Genomic DNA, 26,235 nt, shown 5'->3' with positions numbered 1-26,235 from the left:
AAGCACCAAAGAACAAGAGAAGTCTACTTCATTTTTCATGTGTTAAATTTTTACCTAACAAAATATTAGATCTTTATCAGCAGACAATCAGAAGAATATATTCCCCTTAGCACACATTAAAAAGCCCAGGAGAACTTTGTGAAAGTACCTAGAAGTGTATACACGTGAATTTCCATACTGCAGTTCACATTTGATAGCAGAGCATTACACAAAAGAAGGGAAACAAAATTAAGTACATGAACTCTTGATGACTGCCTGCAGCAGAGGTAGCTCCACAATGCACTACTAAGTACCAGAATTACAAACTGGTTTAGTTGCTTTTATACTAAAATCTGCTATTTCATCAAAAGTCCCTTAATATCAGAACTTACTTAAAATTGCTCTGATTGCAAGGCCTGGAGTAAAATCCTGCAAAGTTTATCCTTTAATGAAAGCAGAGCCTATTGCTGAAGAAGCCTTGATGCTTGTTATCACAGATGTGAAAGCACATTTGTGAAGGGCAGAAATCCTAATGGTAAAGACCTGAGGGCTTTTACAGTACAGATTATCTAGCACATAAAAGACATTGGATTTTTTTCTGTCAAAGCAGCAGCTTAGAAACTGATAATGGCAATGACACTTCAGGCAAGCACACAACTCTTAATGCACGCACTGAGTAAATGATGGCGTATTCCATTAGCATTGACACCATAAACCAAAGTACAGCAAAAGAATCCATGTGTAGCCATCTAGTCTTATCCCTACTAAACCTGAAGAGGTAACCCTTTTAACAACATCAGAGTAAGTAGTACTCTCTCAAAGACCAGAAGAGTAAAATAAAAAAAAGCTTACTCGGGCTGCGAGACTGGAGGTATCTCTGAGGTAGGTGAACTGGAAATGTTTTCAGTGCTTGCAACTATGCTAGACGAAGCTTCATTTAAATCTACTGAAGGTGGAGTCTCAACTTCAGGCTGACTTGCTTCACTCATTCCTATAGTCTGAAAACATTACAGATGAACATACATTTTTCAAAACTTGAATAGGAGAAGCATTCATACAGTAACATCTAGTACGGAGTTTTAACAGTTCAGTAGTTTAGATTTCTGTCATCAGTGAACCCGAAAACCAGACAGCAAGACAGTTAAGAAATAACATTTCTTTCTCCATAAACCTAAGTGGTATTCAGTGCTACTTTGGGATAGTTGCAACGCTCTTCCATAGTCTGCAATAATGATGTAAAAATATCAATTGGAGAAGGCATGTACACCACCTTCCTCAACCATGCATCTCTATAAAGAGACAGCCACAAGAAAACAAGCCTATTTCAGCAACTGAAATAAACAGTTCTATTTGCATGTTCCATTACAATAAAATTTACATTTACTATTTTTATCCTAAGCTTAATTTTGGGGAAGGATTTCAATTTTATCACTGCAACGGAGGTCCAAAATGAATTTAGAGTCTATTCCATGTTGTAACTGAACAAAGAGATAAATCGCTTATTACGTCTGAGAGTCTAGTAGTCTTGAGTCTTAATTATTCTAGTTCTTCAGTTTTCATAAGCCATCACACAGCATAATCAAAATAAGGCTTTCTGAATCTGGAAGAGTACATAACCACTGAAACAGGTCAGATTAACTCTTGCAGCAATACTATTAAACAATACTTAATACTATTAAACAAAAGCCTCTTGTCAACAGCTGGATTACTACAAGTCATCTAACCAAACACGAAGAGGTCTGGAACATTTTACTATGGAATTACATATCTAAACCATGCAATATATCTTCAGAAGTATGTCCTACATATGTTGTCTTGTAATCTACAAAACCCCAAAAAACATATCAAATAAATCATCTGTAACAGTGGGCTTTGTAACATTTAACACTGAGCAATGGCACATTACTTATGCACATGGGAAATGCAAGATCTGTTAGCTGACACATTTTCTCTTTCATTGGAAATGTGAGTCTGAAAGCAACCCTATGGGAAAGGGAAATGCGACAGATGGTTACTATGAGCTTTAGATAACCAAAATGAAAGACTCTGAAATCCAAGAAGCATTTGAAGAGTGTATGGAGACAGTGAATGAAATAAAAGTCTTGCCTGGTCAGATTTTGTCAAGTCATCAAGTAGCTCTTCTGTAGAGTAACTCTGCGTACTTGAGTCTGCATGCTCAGACTCCAGTCTGGGACCAGCCTCTTCCCCCTAGTATATTAAAGGTAAACTAACAGTAAGTATGCAGTAACACGGGCCCTCTATTCTAGTAAGAGGTGTTACCTTTGGTACAGACTGAATAATACCACCTTTACAACCACCAAGATACCAACAAGTTAAGCTACATGAATCTTCAGAGCCACTGCCCACATATGTTTAAAATCTCACCTGTACAAAGACTACAGCAAGTTAAAACAGTTCAGTTAAGTCTTCACAGGAAAGACCATTTTAGCATTGTCTTAAATCGTTCCGTTTGTGCGTTAAGGGAAGTTAATCATTCTACTATGACTTCCCATGTTGACAAATCTTCCGTGCTGCCCAAAAGAGGGGGAAAAAAAATGATCCCAAGATGACTTAAAACAGACAACCTTTAAAAAAGTAACACTTGGCACATTTCAGTTATAGCAGTCTTCACAGCAGAGTAAAAATAATTTCACAAGTCTGCTGTAACCTTTTAAAGCAACTTTCTCTTTTACAACTAAAGATTTACAATCAAGTGCAGTGAATTCAAAGTAAAAAAGAACACAGAGTTGAGGGGGAAAAAAAAAGAAGTTTTAAAAGCCACCACTGCAGAACTAACAAGAACTTACTTGCCCCTCAAACTTTTTTTTTTTTTTAAGTTGTGACTAGAACATATGTGTCCTGGTTTTGGCTGGGATAGAGTTAATTTTCTTCCTAGTAGCTGGCATAGTACTGTGTTTTGGATTTAGGATGAGAAGAATGTTGATAACACACTGATGTTTTAGTTGTTGCTAAGTACTACTTACACTAGTCAAGGACTCTTCAGCTTCCCATGCTCTGCCAGGTGCGCAAGAAGATGGGAGGGGGCACAGCCAGAATAGTTGATCCAAACTGACCAAAGGGCTATTCCATATGGTAATATGATGTCATGCTCAGTATATAAACTGGGCGGAGTTGGCTGGGGAGCAGCGATTGCTGCTCGGGAATTGGCTGGGTATCGGTCGGCAGGTGGTGAACAATTGCATCGTGCATCACTTGCTTTGTATATTATTATTATATTGTTATTATTATCATTAATATTTTGCTTTATTTCAGTTATTAAACTGTTCTTATCTCAACCCAGGAGTTTTCTCACTCTTACTCCTCCGATTCTCTCCCCCATCCCATCGGGGCAGGGGGAGCAAGCGAGCGGCTGCACGCTGCTCAGCTGCTGGCTGGGGTCAAACCATGACAATATGCAAGTTATTTTTGAGCAATACTTTAAAATACAGCAAGAAATCTGTTAGAAATTTACACAGCGCTTGTTTTATAAGGGCTATCTAAAATCCTGTGGTCTAACACCAGAAGCGCTAGCATTCACATCCAAAATGGGCTGCTATGCTGTACAAGATTACATGATCATATTAATTTGAGAGAGTTAAGGCATACTGGAAGAGCAGGAAGTACAAATTCGAGCAGGCAAGTCTTAAAGACAACAGCTAAGCAACATTTTTCCCCAAATATTATTAGCTCACATCTTAGTCCCTAAGATTAAATAGCATTAATGTCTTGAAGGGACACCTGATCTGAGGAAAACTGATCAAGGGCTGCAAGACTGCTCTTTTTCAGCCAGACATCACCAGCAGCCTACTTAGGAGTAATAGACACATGCTTAAGATTTCTCATACCCCCCATTTTTCCTTAATGAGTAAAAAGTACAGTACACTTAAAACCAAAGATGTGAAGTTGAGAAATCTGCTTAACAACGCAGCCCTGTTACTAGAATGAAGGGAAGACTGTTACAAAAAGGTAGGAAAACATACACCAGTGGCTTCTCATTTCTCAGTCTCAAAGCTTACTTGACCTTTCCAGTTTTGTTACATCAGCCATTAAACTCGAGCAGGACTTTCTTCAGGCAGCCAGAAGAATAGGACTGAATGCGACCTGGCAGCACAAGCTGGCAAAAAACCACAGCTACCCTAGATGTTGAAATGCTTAAGAAACCTACAATATTTAAAGTATTTTCTTCTGGTCAGGCAGCTCTCCGCTTGAGTCAACTAGAATGCTCAACACACATTTTCCAGGCTTGATGTGGCATCTAAAAGTTTTCTTGGAATAAGGATCATGATTAGCACTACTACTAATTGATGGAGGCAATGGGAAGACCAATAACATCAATACTACCCATGCTTATCATAGGACTGATTCTTTACCTGTGTAAATAAATAAATAATGACGACTTTCTGATATGACTTAACTGCTTAGGAACTCACTATGAAACTGCAATATGCAGAGACTTGTAATGAGTTAATCAGGGTGGGACGATTACACTCAATTTAACCTTAAGTGCTGAGTAATGTAAATAAGAAAGAGACAATCTTGTTTATTAGCATTTCACATATATATTTTATCTTTGTTAATTTTTATTAAACAGGAGGAAAACAAACTGATAAATACTGATTTAATAAAACAATTAATCTTAAATATTCTATTCAGGATAGCAATCATTTGTGTACTGGGTTTTTAACACAACACAGATGCAACTGGCATACTATGGCCTAGACTTATCCAGGCCATCACCTCCTATCATGGTCTCTACAGAGCCACATACTATCCCCGATGACCACTTCTTCTAACATCCGGCACCCAAATAAAAAAACTGAGCCACCATTACTAGCTTTACTATTTGTTCCCATCCCCCCCCCCCCCAACTGTCCAGCTGTACTGTCACATAATAGCAACAAACTTGAAGTAAAGGAAAACAAAAACTTGGGAAGCTAACTTCACAGTTCACAGAACAACTGAGTATGTTAAACATTCTGACCAAGACAACTATGAATCAAAGCGTATGAATCAATTTTTTTTTAATTTAATATCAAGTCAGACTGAGTAGCTAATTAACACGATTTATTCAGCATACCTTTTCCTGGACATTTTCATCACCATTTGCCAGGGCACAAGCGTCACCTGAAGCGTATTGCACTGCTCCTGAAAGACTGTCTTTACAAAAGACATGCCAAATAGGAAGCCTATTCAAAAAAAAAAAAAAAAAAGCACATCAAACTCTTGATTTAAAATTAATAAATATTTTAAAATTCCCTCAGCATTGTCTCCCTCAATCTTTTTTCAGTTGTTCCCATGAGATGCCTAAAAAATAAAAACACACATGTACAGTTCATAGATACTCATTTATCAAAACTATTGGAGGACTTGACTTTAGGAAATTATAACAGAATACACACTACAAATTTACTACTTCCAAAAGACAAAAGTATCAGCAAAACAGTTATTGGGGTGATACCTTGTCACGAAGTGGAAGTTGACACAAATTAGTTAAGCTACTGCAAGTTAGAAAGAATTTGAATCAACTATATCCTTCATCATACAGTAATGGGATAACTTTAGCAATGATTATTACTATGCAAAATACTAAAGCCACAGATTAAAAAAAATAAAGCTCCTTATTCCCCTGTACAGATCACAGCTAAGAAAATTCTGTATACTTAACATCATCAAGCACATTTAAGAGAATTAGAGATAAGTATATTAAACAAAAGGCCCATGCAAAACCCAATGAAAACGTAGAGACAAATGGCAAACCAGTGCTGGCTTTAGCTACAACCTCCATAGAGATTTGTTTTGTACTTTCAGTTCCAAACAATTTTGCTTCTCAGTAGAAATGGATTTATTTCTGTAGAAAATTGGTCAACGTCTATACAAACATTTGCATCCGAACAGCACCTTTTGTTGCTTATAGTGCACAGCCCCTTCACATCCCACATAACATCTGTACAGCAAACCACTAAGCTTGAAGACCCAAAGGCCAGCAAAGGTCTTCATGCAGACTTCAAATAAGTCCAGCAAAATGCTAGGCAAATTGAGCTTTTAGTGGCATTTTCAACTATATTTGAACATCACAGTCACCTGCCACTTTAAAGCCAAACATTTCTCCTGGAAATACTGTTTACATGAGAGCCAGGTGATCAGTATGACCCTGTGTGAATTAGATAGAACATCATTCTGCACCCTGAAAAAAGGGCCTCCTTTTCCTATGAGGAGACAGGTCTACAGCAGATCTTTAAGCATACAAGAAACCTGAATACAGAGATCTCCTGACATAAGTTTTGAAAACTAAAATATAGGCTAAACAGTCAGTCATAATAGTAAGAATATTAGTAGGTCAGGATTCACTTCCACAACTGGGATCAGTCTAGTGTTTAGAATTTGAATTACTACCCGTCTTAAGCTTGAAGATCACCTTTATTGGAAAGTATATGCAGCGTAGATTCCTCCACTGAGGAGGAACCCCCACTGAGGAGGAACCCATGCTGCAATAGACCACAGTCAAGTACTAAATTTTAAAAACAGTTTCATGCATATATATATACACACACGTGTACATATATACACACACACATGTACATATATACACATACAGAGGGGTCACTAATTCTCCAGGTTGCAAGCAATCACAAAATGGGGGTTTTCTTGTAGGGCTATAAACCTCTTCCACCTGTACCAGCAGGGAGTGTTAGCAAGGCACCAGCCACTCCAAATCCAGGTCTCTTACTACTGGAAGAACGGAAGACAGGAGACAAGGAACTTGTGGGATCTGACAAACTATTCTGGAGATGGGCAAAAAAGGTTTCCCAGGCCTGTCTCAGCCCCACTGCACCTTAGTAAATTCCTCTTATCTTTGAGGTAACAGCTTTCCTCTAAACTAAATAGAAGCTCTGAAGTCAGACAGAAGCAGCTGCAGTTACTGGAAACTAAAGCACTGAATATCACAGAATCATAGAATTGTTTAGGTTGGAAAAGACCTTTAAGACCATCCAGTCCAACCATTAACCTAACATTACCAAGTCCACCACTAAACCAATTAAGGGTAGAGTAGCAATTTCGTGTTTCCTGGCTTGGTGGCTGGATTATTTTTTAATGAAAGTAAAAACTAGGAATCATTAAGGTTGGAAAGGATCTCCAAGATCATCAGTCCAACCATCAACCCAACACCACCATGCCCACTAAACCATGTCCCAAAGTGCCACGTCTACCTGTTTTTTGAACACCTCCAGGGGTGGTGACTCCACCACCTCTCTGGGCAGCCTGTTCCAATGCTTGACTACCCTTTCTGTGAAGAAATTTTTCCCAATATCCAATCTAAATCTTCCCTGATGCAGCTTGAGACCATTTCCTCTCATCCTATCACTTGTTACTTGGGAGAAGAGCCCAACACCCACCTCACTACAACCTCCTTTCAGGTAGTTGTAGAGAGCAATAAGGTCTCCCCTCAGCCTCCTCTTCTCTAGGCTAAACAACCCCAGTTCCCTCAGCTGTTCCTCATAAGGCCTGTGCTCCAGACCCTTCACCAGCTTCATTGCCCTTCTCTGGACACGCTCCAGCACCTCAGTGTCTTTCTTGTAGTGAGGGGCCCAAAAGTGGACACAGTATTCCAGGTGTGGCCTCACCAGTGCTGAGTACAGGGGGACAATCACCTCCCTGCTCCTGCCGGCCACACTATTCCTGATAGAAGCCAGGATGCTGTTGGCCTTTTTGGCCACCTGGGCACACTGCTGGCTCATGTTCAGCTGGCTGTCAACCAGGACCCCCAGGCCTGTAGCATTGCCTGGGGTTGTTGTGACCCAAGTGCAGGACCTGGCACTTGGCCTTGTTAAACCTCATACAGTTGGCCTCGGCCCATCAGTCCAGCCTGTCCAGATCCCTCTGCAGGGCCTTCCTACCCTCCAGCAGATCGACACTCCCACCCAACTTGGTGTCACCTGCAAACAGAGCCTGGGGAGCGCTGCTCGTGACCGGCCGCCAACTGGACTTAACTCCATTCACCACAACTCTCTGGGCTTGGCTACCCAACCAGTTTTTTACCCAGCAAAGAGTATGCCCATCCAAGCCATGAGCTGCCAGCTTCCTAAGGAGAATGCTGTGGGAGACTGTGTCAAAGGCTTTGCTGAAGTCCAGGTAGATGACATCCGCAGCCTTTCCTTCATCCACCAGGCAGGTCACCAGGTCATAGGAGATCAGGTTGGTCAAACAGGACCTGCCTTTCATGAACCCATGCTGGCTGGGCCCGATCCCCTGGTTGACCTGCACATGCCTGTTGAGCGCACTCAAGATGAACCTCTCCATAATCTTCCCCGGCACCGAGGTCAGGCTGATAGGCCTGTAGTTCTCCTGGTCCTCCTTCTGGCCCTTCTTGTAGATGGGTATCACACTGGCAAGCCTCCAGTCATCAGGGACCTCCCCTGTTAACCAGGACTGCTGATAGATGATGGAGAGTGGCTTGGCAAGCTCCTCCGCCAGCTCCCTCAGTACTCTTGGGTGGATCCCATCTGGCCCCATAGACTTGTGAGTGTCCAGGTGGTGTAGCAGGTTATTAACTGCTTCCTCCTGGACTATGAGGACTCCATTCTGCTCCCCATCCCTGTCTTCCAGCTTAGGGAGCTGAGTACCCTGGGGACAACTGGTCTGGCTATTAAAGACAGAGGCAAAGAAGGCATTAAGTACCTCAGCCTTTTCCTCATCCTTGGTGACAATGTTCCTCCCCACATCCAGCAAAGGATGGAGATTCTCCTTGGCTCTCCTTTTATTGTTGATGTACTTATAAAAACATTTTTTATTATCTTTTACAACAGTGGCCAGATTGAGTTCTAAGGGTATGAAAACACTTATAACCATGTATTGTAGCAGGTACAAACTCTCACATCTCTGTTAAGTTGAAAATGAGGTGTATGCATTCTCACACATCTTAAATTCCCATCCCATCATGTAGTTACTTGTTTGTATTAAGTTTTTCATCAAACCTCTTGTCTTATCCTAAGCACAGGACATACATTTCAGAGACTGAATTAAATGTTACCAGACTTTTATAGCCTTACTTCCTAGCACTCACTTGGAAAAATTAGTTATGCAAATACTTTGAGTAATTTATTTTTCTGAAAAGTTGTTTCAATCATTTCATGGATGAATTTTATCATGCTTTTAATTCCAGTACCTCTGGTCTCTCCTTCCAGCTGGTTCTTCATAAAAATACAAGAGAAAGATCAAAAATCATACAGAACACAGTGTAGCTCATTCTACCCCTTTATTATACTTGCACACAAATATGTTATTTCTTATTCTACTTACACTAAGGGGGGGGGATCTTCAGTGAGCTACAGAGCAACATTAAGTCCCTTAATGTAGAAAAGGAAAGATATCATTGGCTGTGAATCAGCATTTAAAAACACAAGGTGTATTTTCACAACCGCATTAATAACTACTTTAGCACTTGCAGTCACGAAAAGCACTTCACACAAAAGGCATAGATTTCTTTTAACGCAACAAATCATGCATTATTAGAGCATGAATGCAGCTTTTAGAAGAATGCAGTCTGACAACTCACAGATTTAAGCTATTCTGACACAATCTGTGTCCAATATCCAATTTGCTTATTTACAGAAATTATTCTCAGTCCACTCCCCAACTCAAACACGATGCCTCAAGTCTGCCAAGACCCCTCTAAGCAAGGGAGGGGACTGAGAATTCATTTTGCATGTGTGCATGCATGGACCCGCAGGAAAACCTGAGCCCTGATGCAACAGAGGATGCAGCAGGCAGGATATATCACTCAGCTGCTGCCATCAAGCTCTGACAGAGCATTAAGAACACAAATCTGCAGAATGCAAGGCCATGTGAAACCAGCCATTCTGTGAGAAGTCAAATTAACCACCTTATCAGGACCACTACTACTCTTTTTTTCTTCTGTCTTTCAGCATTCTGCATATTCATTCAACAGGCTTCTTTAGCCACAGGCTGATAAATTATATAGCCCATAATAAAAAAACCTGCCAAATGGCATAGCACCTCTGTTAAGCATTTCTCTATACACAGAAAGACAACAAACATGAAAACCTAAATGTTCATTTGCTGGGAACATAGTTCCCCGAGTTTAGTAAACTTGCACCGTATGTCCAGTGAAAGCACAGCAGCTTCTGCATCTGTATATATTAATACATCCTCCCCTTTCCTGGTGACAAAAGAATAGTATTTTAATGCTGAATTAGAAGCAAGCAGATATAATGCCCAAATAGTACTGAAGATTAGTCACTAGATACACTGTCTCAGGTACAAGGTATATCTTCAAATGACCTAACAGTGTAGAAATACTTCAGGAGAGTGTTTCAAACAGTTAATGACTTACATGGATACAGAAGTTTTCAATAGTTCCATTTTTGCTAAGTACAACTCAAAATTGCAGCTGCTATTAAATCTCATAAAAGCCAAAGAAACTTAAGCACGAGTCTTTTAGTATCTTCATTAATGTAGTTTAAAAGCTATTTTCTCTAATATGCCATGAATTTTTCAGCTTGATATGCACAAACCCAAAGGCAAAAGCTGCAAGCCCAGACACAGAAGGGGGCCGGGGCGGGGTGGGGGCGGAATCTTTACTTTCCACAGGGCAGTCAAATACTGTCGTTCTCTACTGAAGCAGAAAGTCTACTCACCCCTATCTGAATGGCAGGGTACACTTACTGCTATACGAATTGGCTATAGTCTACTGATGGCTGTTAGGCTTTTGAAACGGAATGCACTGAAATTCAAAAGTGCAGGTGGTTTTGAAATTGCAGTATAGGTTTCATGTGAAAGACCATCCAGTTCTAATTTGGCTCAAACTCTTTAAGTAATTGTGAATGAGGCTGCAGAAGACTATCAAGAGATAGTGCAGCTATTGATAACTGTTTTGACAAGCATAAAAATCAAGTAGAAAGTAAACAACTGGTAAGAAAATTGTACAAGTTACAGCTGACAAAAAAATCCAAATTAGCAAAATCTGAAGGCAAGAGTAGTTTTTCCACAATTTGTTCTTCCCAGAGAAAAACAGCCTAAGCGTTCCTTTCCAAAGACTTCATACAAAACCACTGAAACTCACACAAGATTCAGTTCAAACTTATCTGTCCTCTAAATAATTCAAGAGTTTTCTTAAATTCTGCCCCAAACAAGACCTATTTCTGGACACCAGAGAGTGAAGCAGTTCAAAACAACAGTTGACACCTCTGACACAGAGTAATTTTAAGCAAAGGGGGGAAAAAAAGAGGAAGGTATCACCAGTGTACCAATTACCAAGACCTCCTTGCATGCACAGGGAACAGTCTCCCTCCAGGACGATCACTGACATTTTCTACACCTCTCAGAGGGTTGTATTACCAACAGGTACAGATGCACCAATGCCCAACAGTTAAAAGGGAGAATGAAGATATTGCCGTCCCTGCTGTGTGACACTTCTCTACCGAAAACATTCATAGGATCAGTTCAGAATAGGCCTGTGCAAGTGAAGGGGGGTGGGTTTTGGACCTGGGGGCAGAGAGCCAGCAGAGCAGGCCTATGAATGGGGGAGAGGTGCCTGTTTGTGAGTTGAAGCTTACTTTCTTGATTAATCAAAAATAAATTATTCTGTAATCAGGTAAAAAAATGAGAAAAGTTGTGAAAGGGCAAGGAAGGCAGGAAAGTATCTTTTGCTTTGAACAAATCCTACGGGTCTGTGACTATTATCACTGCCTGTCAAAGAGAAAGAAGGCTCTGTAACAACAAGAAGGTCAGCAGATCCACAACCAGACTCTCGAGTCAGCAGTAATCTGCCTTCCAGCCACTGGTAATGCAGAAAAAAAAGCAAGAAGAGGGACCCTTTTCCCTCTCCTCAGTAATTTAGTGGAATCCATCCTTCTCAGAACAGTTCAGCAAGACGGACTTGCATTTAAAAGGGCCCACAGAACTAAATAAATCTCTCAGAAAACGAAGACTAGGCTTTAAGGACAGCAACATTATTTCAGCCAGTCAGAGGAGGAAAGCCATTTGCAAGGCACTGACTGCTTTAGCACAATCTCCCCTGACACAACTCATTTCTGCATGCGAAGTGCAAATAAGTGTTGATAAATGCAATGAAGAACCATTGATCTTCCTATGCTGGTTAAAAACAAAAAACAAAACAAAACCCACACCATTCATTTAAAAGCCATTTATTACTACAGAAGAGCAGCATGCATTACTGAGATAATTTTAAAAGTTAAGATGGATCCTTAACAAAAAAGCTGAAGACTAAGATCTACAGATCTAGACTAAGCAAGTATGCTGCCAGCAAGGCACTGATACTATCTCATTTCCTACCACTATCCACTAACTTGATTCATGTGCTAAAAAAAAAAACAAAACAGAAAAAAACCAACTGAAAATTGAGGCTTTTTTGCAAATCCTTTACCAATCCATTATATTTTGCAATTAATTTAAGTTTGTAACATCTTGCCCACTCTTTGCAAAGAATGTGCTCTCTAAACTGCCTCCTAACTGGAATGCAACACAAAAAAGACAGTTACTTCACTTATTCAGAGGAGCCCAACACAAAGATACTTCTGACAGTACTGAATTTCATAGCTTCAGACGATGAGATTGCAACCATCATACAGCTTTCAGCATCTTAAATGCATTAGCATGCAAAGACTGCAAAACAAGGTTACAGTTGCACCATATACTTTATCAGATTTAACCAATTTACTGTCTGAAGGGGTAGTCCTGCATCCCACAATTTAATTGATTTACTGCCTGAAGGGGTAGTCCTGCATCCCATCTTCAACCACACATTTCTCTGCACACCCTGGTCTGGGTGTGTGGTCACACACCAGTAACTTCTAAGGGGGGAAAAGAAAGTTAGCTTTGAGCTACTGTATACTCAGATATAAAAGTCCAAGAAGATAAAGGGAGAACATACCATTTATCCATGACTATACACTGTCATCCTAAGTTAAACAACAGAAATCAAGGCCAAGGACTAACAGTGGAAAACCTCTTCATTCCATTCTTACAGTGCTACCAATATTTCTCTCATCCTTTCTTAGAAAAGGCTGCTGAGATAACAGCCACCCTCACAGTACTATAATTGTGTATTGTTTTGATACAGTGCCCATAATAGACAACAGCCTATATTAGATGTATGCTGCAAAGTAACACTGAAACACATTCCTCTTACTCCTTTCTTCAAAGGAGTATCCAGGTACCCTATTTCAGGCACTTAAGGCAGGACAGAAGTCACAAACCCTAGCGCTCAAAAGGTGCCCATTTGGAAGTGCTCAAAGGAACAGGCAGTTCCTAGCAATTCTTGGTAACAGACTTCTGTAATACTGCACTGAAGACTGTAGCTTAAGAGAATCTCCCTGCATTGTCAAATTCTAGTTATTATCGTTAATGCAAGAGTTTGGGGAAAAGAACGCATTCTGGAAAAGTACAATAAAACCTGATACTGACCACAAAGACTACAGGAAAACAGTGGAAGAGCCATGAACTGTGATTAAACATCAAGGCATTTAGAGTCTGTAGTAATGTCTAACTTACAGATCTCTGAAGATTTCCCTCATTGCTTAAATTGATAAGCTTGTCTACATGGGCACGATACTGCAGGCCTACTACAGGTAGGCTCAGAATCATCATCAGCTGCTTTGCACCAACTCCCCATGCTTAAAACTCACTGTAAATGCAACACAACTTAACATAGAGCCAAGGAGTGGAATTTTAGCACAAATTTAGCAACATGAATTTTGCCCTAGATCATTGTAAAGCTGCTATCACCTAACTCCCAGACATTTTATAATGTAGTTTTAATAGACCTCTTGCCTTTGAAGGACTTCAACAATATCTTGATTGCCATTCCAAAATTCAGCCAAACCAAGAAGGCTCCTTTGAGCACCTAAGCTAATTTTGAACTGTTGGAACCTTGTACTGATATTCCAATCCAGTTTAACTCACTTATACCAATATTTTCACTCACCCAAGCAAAAGTTCTTTGCACTAGCTTTGCGATCCCTCTTCTCAGCCAAAAGTTTTCATGCTCAGAAATAACACTCTCTTCAGGCAGAGGGCTGTTAGCACCTCCAAGTGTTAGCTTTAAAAGACATTGTACATCCTCCCCTTGAAAGAAGCACAGACTTAGTACACCACTTGCACAACAAACAAACAAATTTGAAGTTTCTAGGACAAATCTTTTAGAAGATACTGCATGAAAGCACTTCACCGATTTTCAAATAATTCTAGAAGGTAAATATTCAATAATTGATTGAGCCAAGCATTTTTTTTCCGTAAGACACCAGAGCCCCTGCTTGCATACAGCACTTTCACCTTGAGCAGCCTATAAGCTAGGCATATTCACATTTGTTTTAAGAGTCCAAGAGTTCCAAAGCAGCTTTTGTCCCAACCTTAACTACAGAGCAAAGACACTTCCAAACAAGACACTCCATATCTAGGAACATACTCTTCATTTTGAAATCTGATGCCTGGAACAAAAGTTTTGATTATATGAACAATGCCCAGATAATTTTTTCCTGCCATAAAATGCCAAAAAAAGCATCAGCCTTCTGAAGATATTTAAGTAACTACACAACATGAGAATCACCAGGTAAAATTCTGAGCACCAGTACAAGTGAGTTACACTAGCAGTTCTATCCAGATCATTAGGGGTCTCCTGTAAACATTACACTCTGCTGAAAGGCGGATTTCTATGATAAGAGGTGTGTTACACCGGACCACAAGCCCCTCCCCAGCTTTACCACTCAACACCTTTCTGTTACTAACAGATGCAAGCTCAAGGTTTAAGCCAAAAGTTACGACCAATAAATGTTCAATTAGCAAAACCTCTACTTCTGTGATCTCTAATCTGGCTTGCATAGCTTTTGCCTGTGCAGGACAGGAGAGGCAAAATAAACACTAGTAATGTTATCACACTGCCAATATAGCACCATTTGTTCAGAGCTCTTCTTGCATTACAGAAGCTCTAAACAAGCACACCTTCAAAAATGTAGAAGACTAATGCAAACCAAAACTAGAAATATTTTCCCTCATGAAAATTCACATAAATCTTGACATTTAATGTTCTAGGGAGGAATACAAACCAATATCAAAGTCTACCCCCTTCCACTGTACTTGTATCTAGGCATTATTCCTGGCTATGCCACTGACCCAATCTGACCTTTACAATTTTCAGGGTATACTCTCATGGATTTCAGAGTCAGAGCTACTAGACTAGGGGTTTTCCATCAGGAACAGCACATCTTGCCACCCAGTCACTTTGATACAAGCCTTAACTTACTGATGCAGCATACTCACAATGTAACTACAACTAAAGAATCCTGATGTGCACATGCACTTAATCCCCATCTTCCTTTTACTCATCGTTGTAAAACTGAGGATGATAAAAGAGTTCATAAAAGCTAAGTAGATCAGGATATGCAAAGCACTTTCTGGGACAGAATGAATCACAGAAAGACAAATTAGCGTATGCATGATTTCTTTATTAAACTCATACTTAACAGTTTGAAACTGCAGTTTATGGCAGGTAAAAGCTGATGTCAGAACAATTTATACAGGTTACTGTTCAAACAACTGTCACAGCTAGTCTCAATTCAGATAGTACTAGTATCCCTATAAGCGTCTAAATCTACTCCACTTTTCAGCTCTGTATGTTGTCAAGCTATGAAGCACTACAAGTTTTAAAAGTATTTTCTACATTATGATCATCCACACAAAGGGATCAACTGAAGCATAAAAAAAATCTTTGTAAATTCAGGACAACAGGAGTAATTTGTCACATACAGTCAAAGCTCCAGTCTGCACAGATGCGTATTATTTTTAGAGCACTACATTCCTAAGCCTTACCTCTATCAAAAGTATTTCTCTAAAACCATGCAGCTATCCCACTCTTTTGAACTACTTGTGTATTGAGTTTGAGTGGCAAGGTTTTGGTAGTGGGGGGGCTACAAGGGTGGCTTCTATAAGAAGCTGCTAGAAGCTTCCCTTATGTCCGATAGAGCCAATACCAGCCGGCTCCAGGACAGACCTGCTGCTGGCCAAGGCCGAGCCCATCAGCGACAGTGGTAGGGCCTCTGGGATAACATATTCAAGAAGAGGGGGAAAGGTCGGGGGAACCTGTGCAACGGCAACTGCAGCCAGAGAGAGGACTGAGAATACGTGAAACAACCCTGCAGACACCAAGGTCAGGGAAGGAGGAGGGGGAAGAGGTGCTCCAGGTGCCAGAGCAGAGATTCCCCTGCAGCCCATGGTGAGGCAGGCTGTCCACCTGCAGCCCACAGAGCTTAACAGTGGAGCAGATACCTACCTGCAGCCCGTGGAGGACACCACACAGGAGCAGGTGGATGTGCCCAAAGGAGGCTGTGACCCTGTGGGAGGCCCGTGCTGGAGCAGGCTCCTGGCAGGACCTGTGGACCCATGGAGAAAGAGGAGCCCACGCTGGAGCAGGTTTGCTGGCAGAACTTGTGACCCTGTGGGGGACCCACGCTGGAGCAGTCTGCTCCTGAATGACTGCACCCCATGGAAGGGATCCATGCTGGAGCAGTTCGTGAAGAACTGCAGCCCGTGGGAAGGACCCACGTTGGAGAAGTTCATGGAGGACTGTCTCCTGTGGGAGGGACCCCACACTGGAGCAGGTGAAGAGTGTGAGGAGTCCTCCCCTGAGGAGGAAGGAGCAACAGAGACAACTGACCACAAGCCTCCTGCGCCTCTCCAGAAGGACGTAGAGAAATCAGGAGTGAAGTCGAGCCTGGGAAGAAGGGAGGGGTGGGGGGAAGGTGTTTTTAAGATTTGGTTTTATTTCTCATTACCCTACTCTGATTTGACTGGTAATAAATTAAACCGATTTCCCCAAGTCAAGTCTGTTGTGCCCATGACGGTAATTGGTGAATGATCTCTCCCTGTCCTTATCTTGACCCATGAGCCTTTCTTTATATTTTCTCTCCGCTGTCCAGGGGAGTGATAGAGTCCAGCCAGGGTCAGCCCACCACAGTTTGGAACAACCTCACTGGCCCAGGTTTGTCAGAGCTGTGTTTGTTCCATGCATGGTTTGCTTGAGAAAGCCTCAAATACCGATAAATCTCTGATCCAGCACTCCCAAAGAGCACCACGCTGCCTTTATTGAAAAGACACCAGCTAACAAGTCCCCAAACTCAAGCTTCTGGAGTTTTTGTACATTTCCTAATACACAGTCACATTTTTAACTTATAGGATGAGATCTGTTAAACTGTTAAATCAATTTTTTTTTTCCTCCACTTGATTTTTACCAATGGATATTTCTCCATTGGACCAACTTCTGTAAGCAAGCTTTAAAATGCATGATGGGAGATAAAAATACTTCCTATTTTAAGCTTAGTTTCAAAGAAAGAAGCAACTGCCTATCCAGAAATAAAACAAAGTCCAGGTTTGGGGGGAAAAAAAAAATAGATACAGAGTCCAAGTAGTCCCAAGAGTATTCTTTCAGCAATTCTGTTTTGTCTTGTGGTTGTGTCCCCTGCTTTTTTGTTTTTAATTTGATCATCTGTTGACTACTAGTTCCATCTGTAAGAAAAGACCTTCTCCTTTGAAGATTACATTTAAAGACAACTAAGTTTAAAAAGCCAACATTTATCACACATGCCAACATTTATAGCACAAAGCCTTCCATTTACTATTTAAGTTTCTTTAACTGCTTATGTGAACAAAGTTGCTTATTTTCTTTTTAGGAAATAGTTAAATACATCATAACTTGTCATGTTACACGGTCCAGAAACAAGGCAGGAATTAACAGACTTTAAGACTTCCCAATTACAAATCTGACACGGCTACTGAAATTGAAGCAAGACGCAATGCCATCCCGCAAACAGAGGATTTTAAATTCTCTAATGTGAATTTATATTTGGACAACACAGAGACCAGGGAACTAGAGTCATAACCCTCTCAACATCTAAATTAATCTACTGGCTCTTTAATCAAAAGCAGCCAGAGTGAGCAGGGTGAACACACAGTGTGAAATTATTTTTTATTAAATACCAAAAGGTTTGGGATACTCTAGTGCAAGCTTTGAGTGCAGGTTAAGACACTACTTGAAAGAGTAAGAAAAAACTCAGCTCAATTTTTCTGCTGAACATACCCAAGATGAACACAGAAATTGTCTGAGCTTTACAGAACAAGTATATTATTTCAACGAGCTAGCTGAACATGGTATTCCTTCATCAGTATGGACTAGGTGCCTGAACTTTTTCTTAAATCAAACAGTTTTGTTAAAACAGCAGACTAAGAACACAGCAACAAACAACTACTCTGACCATCTATGTACCATTAAGCTGAGGACACCTTCGTTAACAAATTACCTCGAGGCAGAACCAGGTTATCAGCCTTCAAGACACAGTAAGAAAGGAATAAAAACTGTTATCCTAATAAGAATCCTAACAAGTAGAACAGTTCCGTGAGGAAAAACTTAATTGTCTAACAAGTAAACAAAAAGCTGTCTGGAGACAAGTTACATCAGGTTCACAGCTCAGTTAACCTACATGGCTAGGAGCTTTTTCTTTAAAAAATTTGCTAAATGTAAACACAGCAACAGCATCTTCAAACAGTTTTTAGACTCACTGTTTTGTCTCCTAAAAATAAAAATGTGATGACACGGACCACATTTGCTCCAGGATTGTCCGAACCCAGCAACACAAGTGTCAGCACCAGATTTGCAACTGATTCTCTACAGAGAGATGCCTGGGCTCCCCCTTCTTCATCCAACTAGAATAAACTGTGAAACAAACCAGAACTTCAAGACTACTTCAAATGTTTTCTTTTTTTTAAATAGATTACTTAAACAATTTACAGGAAATGTATTAAAATAATACACTAGATAGACAATTATCTGTAACAGCTGCTGTTCAGTTTTCAGTGTTTGCTGTTCAAACTGGCTAGCATTTCTCAAACAGTGAGTCACGGAGTTCATAGGAGACCAAAGTTTAAGAAGCTTAGAACTTACGATACAGAAATATATTCTCCCAATATGTGTGTTCTAATAAATATCATGTTTTAAGGAAGTTTGAAAACAAAGTAAACAGAAGGTGCTGGAACAAGGTATAGCCAAGGTAATCACTATGAAAAACACTCTCAAAGACAAAACCAATGCAAAAACGAATCGGCTCATAGGCTTTAATTTAACACGACTCGAGCCAGCCACAGAAAATCGGTTTCAAGAATAAGGCACTGTGCTCTTTCAGAGAACACGGCCAGAGTTCAGCCTCAAATTAGAAAAGCAAGCCAGCCTTTCCGTTAAAAGCACAGTAGCAACAAAATACAAACAGAAATGTACAGCGTAACTTTGAACCCCTAGTATTTGAGGACTAACTCCACATCTGACACTGCTTGTTTTCACGAAGACAGCAAATGACTATTATTTACAGCAGCGGGAATTACCCTCCCAAAAGCTGTTACCTGTCTTTTCCTTAACACAGCACCGGGTGCTGCCAGCACAGTAACACGTTCCTGTTTTTCCGAAGGGAAGCATCTTTCTTTCCCTAATGGCACCATCTCCGCTTCCCCCTCCCGTCCGCGCGTCCCCAACCACCAGCTCTCAGCATCCCGACCAGGGCGCTCTCCCCGCCGGTGCCGGGGCTGAAGAAGGCTCCCCGGCCGGGTCAGGAGGAGCGGCCCGAGGGCCCCGGGCTGCCGGGGAGGGTGGTGGTGGCGGCAGGGCCGAGGGCAGGCCCGCCGGCGGGGTCCGCCGCCGCTCTTCTCCCCGGGAGCCCCGAGCGGCAAGGCACCCCCGCCGCCGGCAGGCCTCGGAGGAGCCTCCCCGCCGTGAGGGCGAGGGCCTGAGGCGCGGCCGGGACTCACCAGAGCACGGCGCAGAGGAAGAGGCAGGAGCCCAGGGCCAGGAGCCGGCGGGGCGGCTCCCTCATCGTCTCCCCAGTCTACCTGCCGCGGCCGGGAAGAGGCGGCGCATCCTCCCCGGCAGCGGGACAGCGGGAGAAGCGCGGGCGGTGGCGGCGGGGGCCGCTGAGGAGGAACGACCGTTGGAGCGACCCCTCCCCCGCGGGGCGCGAGCGCGGCTCCGAGGCGGCGCGAGCGCGGCCGTTACTGCCCGCCGAACCGGGCCCCTCCCCCCCGCCCCTTATCGCTTCACGCGCTGAGCTGGAAGGATACGCGTCACCCTCCCCGCCACTCCGCCACGCCCCCTTGCTCCGCCGTCACCAATGGCCTGCGCGTCTGGGGTGGCCCCGCCCCCCAGCCCCGGCTGCCGGCGCAGATTGGCTTCTCCCCTCCGGCGCGGCGGCGAATCAAGAGAGCGGCCTTCTCTTTCCCCGCCCCTGCAAGGACCCCTCTGAGGTGTCCGCGTGAAACAAGCCGCTAAAGGGAAATCGCCATAGTAATAAAGGACGGCTGACAGCAAACCCCGGGACCGCGGGGCGCGCGAGGAACGTCATTACCTCTGGTGCGAAGGACATCTTAAGGAAAGGCGCGCCGACATGACAGGGTTTTTTTTAAATTTTTTGAGCAGGCTGCTCTGCAGGCTGCCCCACAGAGCCGAGCGCTGATTGGTGCCGGCTGAGGCCCCCAGAGGAAAACCGTCGCGCAGCGGGCGCAGGAACGCCGTTTCCCCCCGCGCGGGGGCTGCTGGGAGCTGTAGTGCTGGGCGGGGGCGGCTGCCGTGCGCGGGTCGCCGCCGGCCATTTTGCAGGCGGCCTGAGGGGGCCTGTGGGGGGCGGTTGGGCTCAGGCTTCACCCGCGGGCAGCCGGGTGGCAGCCTGGCCCGTGCCTATAGGCACAAGGGGTGCCAGAGGGGCGTTAAAGGCGTTTCTGTCGATATTTATTCATTGTAGGAGCAAAGGCCGAGATAGCGTTTGCCTGGCAGCCGGCCCGGCGCATCCTGAGACCCGCACGGGGAGCGCTTTCCTTGGAACCGTGGCCGGGACCTGGCAGCCTGGCCAAGCCCTGCTAGCCCATCGTCTCTCCCCAGCCCCGCAGCTGCCTGCACAGACCTTCCCCGTTTCCCTCCCCGGCAGTGCCTTTCCTCTGATGGCTGGGGCTAGGCTAGCGCTTCTGGGAGGTGCTCGGGGGAATACAGGCCAGGTGGCTGTGGGTGCCCGCTCCTGATGCAGAACAGAAGGGAGTTGCTTTCCCTGGTACTGGCACATGTCGGTGGACTAGTAGAACCACGCAACAGTTACTATCAAAACATTAGGGATTTTGTAGGTGGCCAGGCCTAAATCTGCCCATTTGAAGCATGGCATTGTAAGGTGGGCTTTACACTGAGCTATGGTAGCCGAGAAAACAATCCTTGCAACTTGCTCTTGCCAAAACAACAGCCCAGGATCGGGGTTCCTGCTGCTGCACTGCAGTGCGATAGGAGCTGCAGCGAGCAACAACGCACGCCGCTCTCCCAGCCCGCAGGGTGTTACGACAGCCCTGGAAGGCATGGGTGGATTAGTCACAAGTGCACCGCGTTGGAAACGTGCACACGTCAGGACTCTGAACAAGGAAGGACAGCTTTGCCCGGAGGGAGGCATGGGACATGGTGAATCACGGCAGTCCTTGCAGGAGCAGGGCCCTCCCAGGCCACAGCTGCTGTTTTCCCCAGAGGAGCTGCAGCCCCACAAACTGGCCCTTATGGCCGTCTGGGGGTGCTCCCAAACAGGAAGGGGGGGTGCCTGCAGGTCTCGGCTTGGTGCTGCTGAGCTGCAGGATGGCGTGACTGGAGCCAGCCAGCTGCGGGTAAATGTTCCCAGCCGGCAGTGGAAACCTCTGGAGAGTCTTTGTGTCTAGTTTTTTCCTGATTTTTCACCCTGTAATTTTGTGCTTTCATTAATGCTTGGCATCCCCCGCCCTTCCAAGAGCTCCACGTGCCACAGACAGCAGACAGGCCTGCATGCCAACATGTTGAGGAGAAGGGAAAAAGGAGCAGCTCCAGCTTTGTGCCCCATCTCCACACAGGTTGGGGTTTAAACCTCTCTGGCCAGCAAACCACGGGCTGTCCTGCGACAGAAACAGCCTGGCCTGCAGTGCCTGAGGAGGGGGCTGTGGCGGGAGGATCCCAGGCGGATCCCTGCTGTGTCTCTTTGGAAAATGGGGGGGGATAACAGCACAGGGGACAGTGAACCAGGGTGCAAAGCAGCACCCGCTGCCCCCATACCTCGCAGCTTAGCCAGGAGCCTAGCTTGGAGCTGCTGGAGGAGGCTGTGGCTCATTAGGTTGAACAGGAGGAAATTCATGTGTAAGCCACTGGTAGGTTTTGGAAGAAGCCCATGGGATTTGTTGTGAACCTCTAGCAGAGGAAAGTGGGTGTGCTAAACCACAGCATGGATTATATGGAGATGAAAGTGGCCAAGAGGGAGGCTCTGACAGCGGGCGGCTTTGCTTTGTGTCCCTGGCACAGGTGCCCTCCACAGGGCCTGCTGGCGGCAATCCCAGTGGGTCAGCGGTGAGCCCGGCTGACCCAGCACCACTCAACTCCCCGATCAGGTCCTGTCACCCCAGGAGCCGGGATGACACAGGAGCAGCCCAACCAGATACAGGAGTGAGGCGGGTCCTGAAAAACACTGAGAAACTGCTTTGTAGCACCAGCAGGGCATGAGTCGGCACCTTTGCCATGAGGGTTTCTGCAGCCTTTTGCAGTGCCGGAGCTAAGACGTGGCACAGCGGTAGTGTGGATCCGTGGCTGTGAGGGCGTCTGACCAGCCTTGGGAAGGTCATGAGCAGAGATGCGCTGCGGAGGGCCCAGCCTTCCCTCCAGGGACCCGCAGCAGGGCCATGCCCAGAGCAGCACGGGTGCAGAAAGCCTCTGTGGCCCAGGGGCGCGCCTCCACGCTGGCCTCAGGAAGCTGCCTCGGCGGTGGGAGATTCCCTGAGCCGAGCTGTGGGAGCAACAGCACACATCCCACCCACAGCTGTTTTAACCATGTCAGGCAGTGTCCCAAATCCCACCCCCTCACCCCTAGGGCTGGAGGGTGCCACAGAGAGGCCGGGCAACACGAGCCTTGGCTGCAGGTGCTTCCCTCCCTCCCAGGACGTGACCCCTCCAGGGATGCATGTGGGACTCATCTCCTTCATGGATGCTACACAAGTTCTGGCACCTTCCCTTTGAGTGAGAGCAGTGTGTCAGCACAGGGAGATGCCAGGCAAGGTGTACACCTGCACACCCACCATCCTGCCTCCAGCCGGAGGATCCACACGTGGCCACCTCACCCAGCACGCAGAGAGCACTTCCCCATCCCACCAACACAGCCTCGGCCACAAACTCTGTGCACTGGGGATGGCCAGGACCAGAGCATTAGAGTAATCCACGCACAAAGCATTGGAGATTTAAACAACTGCTTAGCTGTCTGCTAGAAGAGCTGGTAAACGTTTATTAACCCATTGCTCAGTATTTCCAATCAGAGCACTTGCCTCGGCGCTGGCACGGGATGCTTTGCTCAGGGCCACGTCAGAGCTTACAGCTGGGACCGTCTCCATTGTCAGCCTCTGTCGTGCTCCCAGGACAGTAATTCCTCCGGCCTCCTTGCCAAGAGCTTTTCCCCAAGAGGAGGAGGAAAGGCTGTGAAGCCACACTTGCTCAGCCCATGCAGCTGCTCTCGGATGGCACAGCTCCCACATGCTATGGTCCCATTACCAGCTGGGGATTAATCACATACAGCTTAGACCAAACACAATTAAAGAGCTGTCATGGAGGATGGATCATTTCAGGGGAACCATTACAGTGACCGGGCAGGATCCCAGAGAAAAAGCCCCTTCAAGTCAGTCTCCACCAGGTACAAGTGTCCACCTAAAGAGCCTGGTGCCATCAGCCAGACGGAAGTCTCGCTTCATCACCTCTGACATACCCACATACCGGAGCTTGCTAAGCTTGTTTCTCAACCACTGATAAAATGAGCAGTACAGTGGTAAAAAAAAAATTACAGATTACCCACTCTCTCAACCAGAACCCATAATTAACCCAAAGCCCAATGTACTGCAGGGTTACCTGGAAGCAAATATTTGCATGGGATTCTCAAAAAGTGCTGCACATTTGCAGCAGGGTCTTGGCTTTCTCTTGACCAAATTTCTCTTGGCCAAATTCCGCAATGAAGCGAGCTGGTGCAGTTTCCATGGAGGGCGAGCCCTGCCGTGGGGCTGAATTTGAGCCACCACATCACCCGATGATGCACGTACCTATGTCCCCTGGGCAGGGAGGACTCTCCATGCCTGCAGTGTCAACGCGGAGGTGCAGAGGACTGTGAGCGTGCAAAGCACAACGGGGTCCGTCGGCAGCAGCATGAGCATCGCTCTGCTGACAGGGAATAAAAGCCAGGTTGAGGTGCTCGGTGTGCTGGGCAGGGAGAGCTGGAGGTGGCCACCTGAGGGGCACCTCAGTGTGGTGTTTCTGACCAGGAGGAAAGAAAAGGCGCCGCTGTTTTACCTGCAAACAATGTGCAGCAAAGGGACAATGCTTGTCCATTGCACTGTAACACTCACATGGACCTCAGAGTGTTGTACAGGCTGTAGAGTATCTCCCAGAGATTGGGGCACTGAGGCCGTGGAGTAATGTTTGACTTCTGGAGAGACACCTGACCTTGGGTTACACCCTGGGCCTTTGTGTTTCAGCACTTTCCAGCATTTGGCTGCTGCAGGTGCTGAGCCTTCTCCCCCATTCATCCCTATCTGCTCTTTACAAAGGCTTCTTGTTTTCCCAAGTGTTTTTTTTTTTTTTTTTCCACGTGTGATTTAATTCACACAAACTCCTTCCTCTTCTGACTATTGATCTTGGCTCCTTACTGGTTAAAATAAAGTGAATCTTTCATAAGCAGGTTCTGACAACGCAACTTTTGTTCCTTCCAGACACAATTTCCTGTTTAATTTCCTGACCATTTCTTATTTAGTAAAGGAAAAGCTGTAAATTGCAAGATTGCTTCAGAGAGCTTCCTCTGACTTTAGATGAACCGTTAACCACTTGCAGGAGAGAATCCAGCAAACCAGTGTAAAACTTTTAAAAAATCCTGTATTTCTTTTATGTCTTTTGCAGCTCATGCAGAGAGGGAACAAGCTGTGCAAAAAAAGAAAACAGGGTTGGAATCGTTTACCTCACAAAACCAAACAGGAGCAACTTTGCCTCCAGCTGAGCTGATAATTGCTCTTTCATCACTCAGTAAAGTCTCTCTGAGATACAGGATTTTTGGGGAGGGTTGCTGCGGGGTTTCACCCCTGGGTTGAGGCAGCAGGGACCGTCGGTGGAGTTTGCACCGGTGATTCTGCTCCTGTCATGCCTCTGCCGGGCTGGGGCTGCTGCACTGTCCTGTGGGGAGGGCCATGTGTCGGTGGCCCCACATGTGGGTCCCAGACATCCCCCTGCACAGATGCTGATTCCCTCTCCCACACCCCTCCTTGGCACCAGTTAAAACCCAGGGGATGCCATGCTGGGCTGCTGGGCTGTGACCATGGTCACAGCAACCGGCTGATCAGACTGCAGATACCCGTGGGCCAGGTCACCGAAACGCTTGCTCTGCGCAGAGCCTTGTTAGGTTTACTTAATGCGTGCCGGCGTGGTGGCGTGCGATGGCGCCGAGGAGCGGCGAGCAGCTCTCCTCTTGGGAGGCAGGGACGATGGCACACAGTGACACTTGGCAGGGGCTGCGTGACCTGGTGTAGGAGAGCGACTGCTCTGATCTCCAGCCAGCCGGCTCCAATCCAGCCTGAAAGAGCCTTGAAATCTGTCATGGGTAGACGCTGGCGCAGTCCTGAGGCTCCCAAAAGCGCTGACGGGCGCGTGGCCGTGGCCTCCTGCAGCAGGCTCAGACCCCTCGTGAGGCTCGGGCGGTACAGCTGGATCGGGAGAGAGATTTCTTCTGCCTGGCTCCAAGTCCCCTCTTCAGTGGCTCAAAACCTTAAAGTCAAAACTTTATCTAAGTAACATGATGAAAATTAATTGAAATGGGAATTCCACTTTTGAACACATTTGTATTTGTTTGCTCATGTCATGTGGCTTTGTATGAATTTTAAAACTTTGCCTAGGAACAGGAGACAAAACGATTGCTCCAGCGGGGGGGCCCAGGCGAGGCACAGCAGAAAGCCATGGCATCTCCTGGCCCCATCTCGGGACCACAGAGCCTGTGTGCAACAGGAAACACCCTTTCCCACAGCTGGTGCTTGGGAAGGGATGGAAAACGGCTCAAGAAGAAGGGACCCACCTTCTCCTAGCCCGGCTGACAGGCGTTCAAGGTACAACCTTTGGCGGCATCTTGGCTTGATGCTGTGACGCTGGTGCAGAGGCCACCACCCGCTGCCAGCTGGAGAAGACAA

At 45.2% G+C, this 26,235-nt stretch overlaps 1 protein-coding gene across 4 annotated transcripts in view; it reads right to left on the bottom strand.

Annotated features, from left to right (window-relative positions):
• Positions 1-19,868, bottom strand: part of SUCO (SUN domain containing ossification factor) — a 47,966-nt gene extending 28,098 nt beyond the window's left edge. For all 4 annotated transcript variants that reach the window (XM_075710272.1, XM_075710274.1, XM_075710273.1 and 1 more), the window contains exons 1-4: positions 19,801-19,868; positions 5,057-5,165; positions 2,086-2,187; positions 832-977 (exon numbers count right to left, since the gene is read on the bottom strand). In XM_075710272.1, coding sequence (XP_075566387.1) covers positions 832-977; positions 2,086-2,187; positions 5,057-5,165; positions 19,801-19,865 — 422 coding nt within the window. In that variant the 5' untranslated portion in view covers positions 19,866-19,868. The remainder of the gene's footprint in view (positions 1-831; positions 978-2,085; positions 2,188-5,056; positions 5,166-19,800) is intronic.
• Positions 19,869-26,235: the final 6,367 nt, after the last annotated feature.

The sequence above is a fragment of the Pelecanus crispus genome, chromosome 5 (assembly GCF_030463565.1).
Source record: "Pelecanus crispus isolate bPelCri1 chromosome 5, bPelCri1.pri, whole genome shotgun sequence".
NCBI classification, from domain to species: Eukaryota; Metazoa; Chordata; class Aves; order Pelecaniformes; family Pelecanidae; genus Pelecanus; species Pelecanus crispus.
Note: the sequence above shows the minus strand (reverse complement) of the source record. Positions and strands in the feature narration are given on the sequence as shown.